General features: G+C 40.8%; 1 protein-coding gene across 1 annotated transcript; it reads left to right on the top strand.

The window, feature by feature from the left end:
* Window positions 1–1,574: 1,574 nt before the first annotated feature.
* Window positions 1,575–7,162, top strand: LOC149252614 (uncharacterized). Its single transcript, XM_089454210.1, has 4 exons — window positions 1,575–1,851; window positions 2,317–2,847; window positions 2,997–5,059; window positions 5,372–7,162. The coding sequence occupies exons 1-4, from the start codon at window positions 1,575–1,577 to the stop codon at window positions 7,160–7,162; spliced, it is 4,662 nt and encodes a 1,553-aa protein (XP_089310336.1).
* Window positions 7,163–9,189: the final 2,027 nt, after the last annotated feature.

Below are 9,189 nucleotides of genomic sequence, written 5' to 3'. Positions count from 1 at the left end.
CTCTCCTTTGTGGGTCTTTGGGGTTGGTTACACTGATTTCTTATTATAATACATATGCATTATATGGTTTTGAAGTTGGTTTCGGTGTAACTCAACTAGGCACTTGGAGACCCCCTCTTCTGCAAGTTACATGGGTGTATGAGGTAAATTTATTTGTTTGTCTCTATCGAGTTGGTATTTTGGCTTCTAAGTGGTCAATTTATTATCAAGCTGATAAATTGCGGCCTTAGTGTTGTAAAGAAGCTTAGTGAGTTTCCACACCCAGCGTCAACTAGAGTTTTCTATGGTACTCGGTTGACAAGTTGTTCTCACTAATTTCCAATCAAATTGTTACTATGATCACACTACTCTTCAGGACACTCTTCAGGCTATGGGAATATAGACAATATAGAGTAATTATGTAGTTTTTGGTGTGGTCACAAGCTCTGTGCAATTATGATTTTGCAATGGTTTTTATTCTGGGTGATTTTTATAAATTTTACAGGTTTTGTGTCATTGTTTTCTTGTACTAGGTATATCCTTCTCGAGGCTTCTAGTCATTAATTGTTGGGAAAAGGACTTACCCTTTTTTCTTGACTATTTATTGTCCCATGTCACGTTAAAGAGGTTGGGTCCAATGAGGGGTTTCATCTTATCATGAGCGAGTCTATCGTGGGTGAACTCGCATGCACCATAGGATTCAAGGCTATGCATCTTGTTTTTTAGAACTCACCCCACCAATTTTAAGGAGGAACTTACCAATATGGAGGAGGAAGCCTATTTTCATCACTCCTCCCTTTTAGATGCAATAGTCTCGGTTGAGTGGGTTGACTGGGTCACAAACACCAGTTATACACAAGTGAGGTACAACCTGTATATGTAGGAAATCAATTTATATTTACAAATGAAATTTCTGATGGTTCAGACTACCTTGGATCATCACGAGTCCCGTATAGACATTCTCCATTCTTTGGAGCATATGTACAAGCATCTCAACACTCTCAATAGAAGAATGGAGCAAATTGAGCGCCATCTTGGTATTCCCCCCATAGTAGGGAAGACTTCAACAAACCCAACAACTCCCATTCCGGTAACAGGATCTAATTCAGACCCCTCAACATGAGGCACTATCGTTTTGATGTATGCTCGAATAATTGTCATTTCTTTTGTAATTGGCCAATGAGGCCTGCATATTAGATCTATTTTGCTTGATTTTGTAACTTTCAAGTTTCAGTTGGCTCTCACCTCCTTATGGAGAGTCTATTTTTATCTTTGGTCGGGTTTCCCTTGTAAGGTCCAACATGAATTTTGAAGACTATTATGTAATTCCAAATTTGTCTAGTTAATAGAATTTTACTCAAAAAAAAAAGTTTAAAAGATTTATATTATAGAATATTAAGTTTTTGTAATATTGGTTAATAATATAAATAATTTTTTCATAATTTTAATTTAAACAAAAATACATTTTATATATGTATATATATATATATATATATATATATATATATATATATATATAAGTAAAACCGTTGTTGCGCGCGCGCCTGAAGCCTGCGACCGAGCCTTGGCCTGGGACCGACTGATCGAGCTGCACCATGGATCCTCCGGATCCGCCTGGTGGGGATCCGGAGCTGCAAAGAGCTTTCTCCAATCTGGTAAAGTCTCTCCCTCCGCAAAGACCTAGACCAACAGCAACAAAGTTTGTGAAGAAGCTTGATGTATTACAGGAAGTCCAACTGCCTCCGACCATTCCACGCATGGCAGCCATTTCCTTAGCAGAGAAAGGGTTAATCGGGCAATTTACAGGACTATGGCCATCACCCAGAACAGTGCAAAGATGGGTCGAACGAAACTGGTCAGACAAGACCCAAGGTAAAATATCCATCAGATTCTATGGCAGAGGATATTTTACCTTTCATTTTGAAACCAAAGAGGATAAAGATCTAATATTCAGAAACGGGCCTTACTTTATGGACTCCAGGGGCCTCTACCTCAATAAATGGACTCCGGATTTTGACCCAGAACTTGATATACCAAATGTGGTTCCAGTCTGGGTCAGACTGCCTCATCTCCCTCTTCACTGCTGGGGGGACGATTCGGTTAAAGCAATAGGAAATGCGGTTGGAAAATACATAGACCGCAGTGAACCTAAAGACAACATGCAGGCATGTGCGCGGATTTGTGTTGAAGTTGATCTGGGCCGAGGACTGCCGGAAGCAATCAAACTGAAAGTAGATGACTGGTGCCATATACAGCAGTTGGATTACGAGCAGATACCCTTCAAATGCAAGGTATGCCACGAATACGGACACTTTGCAAATAGATGCACTAAAATAGTTAATGTAGAATCTGATGAGCAAGATGGGCAATGGGAAACTGTAAAAAGGAAAAAATCATCTCCTCCCCTCAAATCTATGGATACTGAAGCCCCTGGTCCTTCCCATCAGCATCCTTCCCATCAGCATTCTTCCCACCAGCAACCTTCCTCCTCCTCCCAGCAGCCTCCCCTTCATCAACCCTCCTCTCCTCCTCGGATTCCCGATCCTCCTATCCCTCCATCTTCTAATCCCTATGCGATCCTCTCTGAGGAAGATACCGGGCCTGATTTCCCCTCCTCTGATCCTCCTCTCCATCTCTCTCCCCCTCACATCTCTCAGCCCTCCCCTGATACCCCCTCCACTAGGATTACCAGAAGCTCTTCAAAGGATCATGGAGCGCCCAGCGATATCCCAAAAAAACATGGGCCTGGCAGAAAATCGGCCAAACAACAGAGAGAAGAAAATACTCAGAAAGACATTGCCATGGGCTCTCAGACTCCTATAGAATCCTTCATTCTTGGACACTTGGATAAAGAAAATAATAACAAAGGCAAAGAGAGGCGAGCACCTCTCCATGTAACCAGTAAATCATGATGAAAATACTATCTTGGAACAGTAGGGGATTAGGGCACCCCTCCAAGATAGTAGCCCTCAAGGACTTAATCCAAAGTGAAAACCCTGAAATCGTTCTTATCCAAGAAACAAAGCAAGATCAATCAGAAATTAATAGAGTTATAAGTCAGCAAAAGCGTTACAGTGGATGTGCAAGCGAAGCAAGAGGAGCCTCAGGCGGCATTCTAACTATGTGGGATAGTAATAAATGGAACTGTGACTCCACCAGAATACATCAGAACTGGATCCGTGTCAATCTAGAAAGCAAAACAGGTGGCTCAAAGGTAACAATTTACAACATATACGCTCTGAATCAGTACAGAGAGAAAGAAGTGTGTTGGAACACATTGGAAGCAAGTATAGAAGAAGAGCAGGACAACAATCTCATTATAGCAGGAGACTTAAATCTGGTAATGCACGCTAACGAAAAAAGAGGGGGAAATTTCATCCCAGATCCTTTCAGAAATCGACTTGAGAGCATTATGCAGGAGCAAGACCTTGTCGATATCAGGCCCAAAAACCGTAGGTACACCTGGAGTAACAGAAGAATAGGAGCCGGCAATATCATGGAGCGTCTTGACAGATTCCTTATAAGTATAGCATATCTGTCCACCTTCACTACTGGTCAGTCAAATATTCTCAATGTTTCTGCCTCTGATCACTATCCAATAACACTCACTCTTCATAGTCAATGTCAGCTAGGACCTCTTCCTTTCAAATACTGTTCCATTTGGAATCGTTCCCCTGCAGCAAAAGATGTGGTGCGGCAGGCTTGGATCCAACATGTAGAAGGCTCCCCAACTTATATTTGGGAGACAAAATTAAAGAGAGTAAGACAGGCTCTAAAAAATTGGGCAAAGAACAATTACCAAGAGCCCGAGGTGAACAAAAAGAAAATTAAGCAAGATCTAGAGGAAGTGCAGCAAAGCATTGAAGCCTTTGGGCTGTCCCAGCAAGCCAAAGAGCAAGAAACAAGACTATACTCTCAGCTGAGTCAAACTATAAGGGATGAAGAAACAAAATGGAGATTGAAATCAAGGCAGCTCTGGTTGCAGGAGGGAGATAAAAACACTTCTTATTTTCATAAGCAGGCTACAGTTCGAAAGGCCAGAAATACTGTGAGCACAATTAGGGACAATGAAGGGAACAGCTACAATACTCAGGATTCTATAAAGGAAGCAGCCACCAAACACTTTAAAAACCTTCTGACTGAGGATAAAGATGAGGAGGATTACTCAAGTATGCTACAACACCTGTCTAAAGGAGTCACACAAGAAATGAACAGCAGTCTCAAGAAAGAAGTAGAAGAAGAAGAAATCCAAAAAGCAATTTGGAGTCTACACCCAGATAAAGCTCCAGGACCTGATGGGTTTCCAATCAGTTTTTATAGAGAGTACTGGCAGATGATCAAAAAAGATCTCTTAAAGATGATACGTTGGGTTTTAAAGAAAGGCAAAATGGGGGGATTTACCAACTCTACCTATCTAGCCTTAATTCCTAAAGAGAATAGACCTTCCACTTTTTCAAGATTTCGGCCAATATCTTTATGCAACTCAGCATACAAAATAATATCAAAAATTCTGTCATCCAGGCTCAAGCCACACCTCTCTTCCCTGATCTCAGAAAATCAAGGGGGCTTTCTCCCCAATAGGCACATTACTGACTCCATCCTTCTTGTGCAAGAGGCCATCCACTCAAGCTTAAGCAGAAAGGAGAAAGGGTTTGTCCTAAAGCTGGATCTTGCCAATGCTTTTGATAGGGTTAGGCATTCCTTTCTGTTTGTTGTCCTTCACAAAATGGGATTTGACTCCTCCTTCATCACAATGATCAAAGCTTGTATATCGGACCCCTGGATCTCCCCTCTGATTAACGGGAGGCCGTGTGCTGCATTCCAATCCTCTCGAGGCCTTAGACAAGGCTGTCCCCTGTCTCCTTACTTGTTTATCCTCATGGCCGAGTCACTCAGTCAAACCCTGGACTTCAATCGGAGAATAGGTCTAATCACTGGCATCAAATTTGAGCAAGGAACAAAGAACATCAACCACTCTCAATTTGCAGATGATACCCTCCTAATAGGAGGAGCGTCCATCACTATAGCAAGGCGCTTTAAGAAGATCTTAGACCAATTCATGGATTACTCAGGAGGGAAGGTCAATCAGTTAAAAAGTTGTATATATGGTTGGAACACATCAAATCATACCATCCATAGCATTGCAAGTATATTTGGAGTCTCCTGCAAACTAGTCTGGAACCACTTCTCCTACTTAGGGATGCCAGTAAGTATGGGACCGCTGAAAGCTGATACCTGGAACGAAATCCTTGACAAAATAAAGAGAAAAATCCAACAATGGGGCACCATGTGGCTGAACCCAGCAGGACGACTTGTTCTTCTAAAATCAGGTTTGGCCTCTCTTCCCATATACCGTTTTTCTTTATACCAAGCTCCTGTTGTTTTCCATCAGAAAATGGAAAGAGCCCTCAGGCATTTTCTTTGGCAAGGAGGGAAAACGGAAAAAAGAAAATTCAATCTTGTAAGTTGGAAGAATGTCATTCAGTCTCAGGAAAAAGGAGGATTAGGAATAAGATCACCAAAACTGCTAAATTTAGCTCTTGGAGCTAAAATAATATGGAGAATGATCACAGGGCCCACAGCGTGGTGGAAGAAGGTTTTAGAAGCAAAATACTTGAATAGCACAAGGCAACAACTCCTGGAGACTAATATACCCAACAGAGATAGTACAAAAATTTGGCAACTCTGCAAGAAGGCCATATCCTTTATGTCTCAGAATATTTCAAAGGTCCCAGGAGGGGGGAGCAGCATCAATTTCTCCACAGACAGAATTCTAGGGCAGCATCCCATTGGATCAAAAATGGAGGCAATCCCTGCCATAAACTGGCTCAATGGCAAAGGAATATTGTACTTGGCTCAAATATCACAATGGGACAATCACTCTCAAGCATGGATAGGTTGGAAATTCCCGGATTACCCCAGAGAGCTAGACACTAGTCTCATTGCCCTAAAGAATCTCCTACACAGCAAAGCTCCGATCCAAGAAGGTAAGCAAGATGGATATCGTTGGGACCCAACCGGAACTCAATACACGGCTAAAGCTGGTCATCAACTTTTATGTGACAGCAACTTCCCACAGGACATATGGAACCAATGGAAACTTGTATGGAGAGCAGAAGCACCCCCCAAAGTCAAATTTTTCATTTGGCTGCTCCTGAAAGGGAAAACACTAACAGCGGAAAATCTAAAGAAAAGAGGCATAATGGGGCCATCCAGATGTCCAAACTGCTGTAGATCAGAGGAAACAATACAGCACCTGTTTATAGATTGTCCGGTGGCTGATGAATGCTGGAGAAAGATGGCCTCAATAGGGGATGCTTCCTGGGAGCCTCAGGCAACTATTGCAGAAACGATTCACAAATGGAGGAAGAACTGTCCATGGAAAGAGAAAAGGAGTAAATTGACGCAAAGGATATGGAATACCATACCTCTAACCCTCTTATGGCGCATCTGGTTGGCAAGAAATGGAAAGGTCTTCCAGGAGAAAGGCTGTAACATCAGAGTTATGTGCCACAAGGCAAAGATGTTAGCGGTGGAGACAGTCACAAACCACACCAAAGGCAAGATCGAGGCAACTAATTACAGCATGGAAGAGAGAAACCTGATCAGTTATGTCCAAGAGAATATTGCTAGCGCTCAGGAAACAAACCAAGGAAGGATACAAACGAAAGAAACAAACAGGGCATGGAAGCTGAGGTTAAAGGAAGAGGAATTTGCGAATTGGTTGAGAAACTGTAACAGGTTCTACTTATTTTTTGATGGTGCTTCTAAATCGAACCCGGGCCAAGCCGGTGCAGGGGGTCTCATTTGCAACGCTAATGGAGAAAGAATACTTCAATTCGAATGGGGGCTGGGAGAGATCTCTAACAACAGGGCAGAGGGATTGGCATTGTATCAGGGCCTCACACAGCTGTTAAAGTTAGGGATAAGGAAGGCAATGGTGTTTGGGGACTCAGCAATAATTATTAGGCTTATGGCGCAGAGGCAGAGCACGCCGAATATCCTTCTCCAGCAGATAAATCATAGGAATCAGACCCTTCACGCTTCAATGGAAGAGGTCATATACTACCACATCCTACGTGGACTGAACAAGGAGGCTGATAAGTATGCCAACAGGGCATGCGAGCGCTCCAAGGGTAGCTTGAGTTGTAACAATAATACCTCTTTCCAACCGTTACCATGAATATTCAATATCTAGTCAACAGCAGGTGTACCTCAGATGACAGAATCAATGACAACAGACAAGTAATCAGTGCAGATGACAGAGCAGGTAAGGTAGGCAGGATTTGGATCAGAAATAAGATTGGGAGATCGATTCAGCGCATGGGAATCAAGAGAAGTTCAGGAGAAAATCGTCCTAGCAGACAGATCTCATACGCAGTTCAAGATATGCATTTGACCATTTGGTGGAGTACTGGGAGACGTAGATGGGCATCTTCCCGCCCTCACAGCCTGCGAATGGACTCTATATATATCCTGGGTGGCATGACCCTTCAATTCATAGAGAAAGCTTGTGTCCACGAGCATCAGAATATCATCGCTTCCGCCTATCTCCAAGCAGCCCGAGGTAGCTACCATAGCGCTCAGCAGAACCACAACAACCCTGCGCGAGCTGTGGTTGTAGCCTGTTGTAAGTGGAGAGCTCAGAGGTCCCGCGCTAAAGAGGCCGGCAACGCAGACAGGAATTATCCAGCGTCAATGGATCGTCCAGAAGATTGCTTCCACTGCAGAGATCTTCAGGCAGAGTTCGAGGAGTTGCGAGCACAACAGCGGGCCCTGGAGGATCAAGTTCGAAGTCTGGAAACAAGACTGGAAGATCAGTACAGAATTCTCAATGAGAAGTATCGGGCAGAGATCAATCTTTTCCTACACAGAGTCAATTCCTTACATGAGCAGTTCAGCAACTTGGCCAATAGGTGCAGCCATGCAGAAGAATCGATAACTGTCCTCAAGTTCATGATGGACAAAAAGTTCAAGGATGTTCCTTCCTCTTCTAGTGCAAAACAGAATGAGCCAGACCCATACCCAGAAGCGTCCACAACAAGGAAGATCAGTCATATAGAGATAGATTAATTATGCTATGTAGTTGTAAATTTTGGTGTTTGCAGTATGTAAGGATTTACAGTAGTATAAGAAGCCTCAGAGGCAGGAATACTAGAACAAGGATCAAGGAAGGGACCCTTTTTGTAATTCCTTGGATCCAGAATGCTCAGGAAGCACTATATGTATGGCGAACTGCCTCTTCTTTTTTTCAGATCAATATATAGCAACCGAAATTTGTCTAAAAAAAAATGTTAAAATAAAAGTAAAAAATTATTAAAATGTATTTTACTATGAAAATTTGGAAAGTTCTTAATTTCGATTGAAACAATTATAATATGTAGTGTCGCTGCTTAGTACTTGCCTCTTATGCAAAAAGGGAAGAAGTCATTATAACTTAAGATAAAACGAATACTACGATATTTAAAAAAAAGAAGCTATAAATAGGAAAAAATAATAATATTTTTTAAACTTATTGGTTTCATAAAGATATTGAATGCCTCGAGGAAACATTAAAATTGTTTGTATTTTGTTGATTAGTTGTAGATTAAGGGTTTTCCTAGTTGCCAGTTCCACTAGTTCACACATACAATAATGTTTCATAAGATTAAATTTGGTTAATGGATTTTTTAAAAATGTAAAAGAATTGCTTGATTTGCTTTAAAATTTTATTTATATATTTGAATCTTTTTTAATAAATCCAGTGATAAATCATTCTGATTTTTTATGATCTTGAAGGTTTAGTTGTTGGTATTGTAACAAATATTTTTAAATTATGATTTAATATGAGTGTATATGGGATATATATAATAATAAATAAATAGACAAAGTTTAGTTGAATTATTGGATGTTTTGGCCCTTTTAGAGGTACATTTCTTGATCAATTTTGTCTTATATCTAGCAGGGAATTGTAATCAAAATAACATAAAAGATATTTTCATATTCCATTGGAAATATCAACAAGTGAATTTGATCAACCAACTTAATATGTGATTGAGTACTTAATAATGCAATTGATCTTTATTATATTAAAAATACTTTTTGAAAAATATCATAAAAGAGATTGCATTCATTTGTAATAACAACTTTCTATATGATTACTAATTATATAATTCATATAATTCCATTTATTTTGATGACAAAAATATTTTAGAATTTTTTTTTTTTTTT

Source organism: Pinus tabuliformis, chromosome 7 (genome assembly GCF_031772625.1).
Source record: "Pinus tabuliformis cultivar Carrire ecotype Pingquan chromosome 7, CPIR1, whole genome shotgun sequence".
NCBI lineage: Eukaryota > Viridiplantae > Streptophyta > Pinopsida > Pinales > Pinaceae > Pinus > Pinus tabuliformis.
The sequence above is the reverse complement of the archived record's forward strand: the minus strand, read 5'-3'. Positions and strand labels throughout refer to the sequence as shown.

What these genes read in the sequence shown, in the direction of transcription:
- LOC149252614 (XM_089454210.1), top strand. Translation starts at nt 1,575, where the DNA reads ATGGATCCTCCGGATCCGCCTGGTGGGGATCCGGAGCTGCAAAGAGCT. An exon ending in TAAAGAAAATAATAACAAAG is followed by an intron (nt 2,848 to 2,996) that starts GCAAAGAGAGGC and finishes TTCTTATCCAAG; the next exon opens with AAACAAAGCAAGATCAATCA. An exon ending in TGGATTACTCAGGAGGGAAG is followed by an intron (nt 5,060 to 5,371) that starts GTCAATCAGTTA and finishes GTTTTCCATCAG; the next exon opens with AAAATGGAAAGAGCCCTCAG.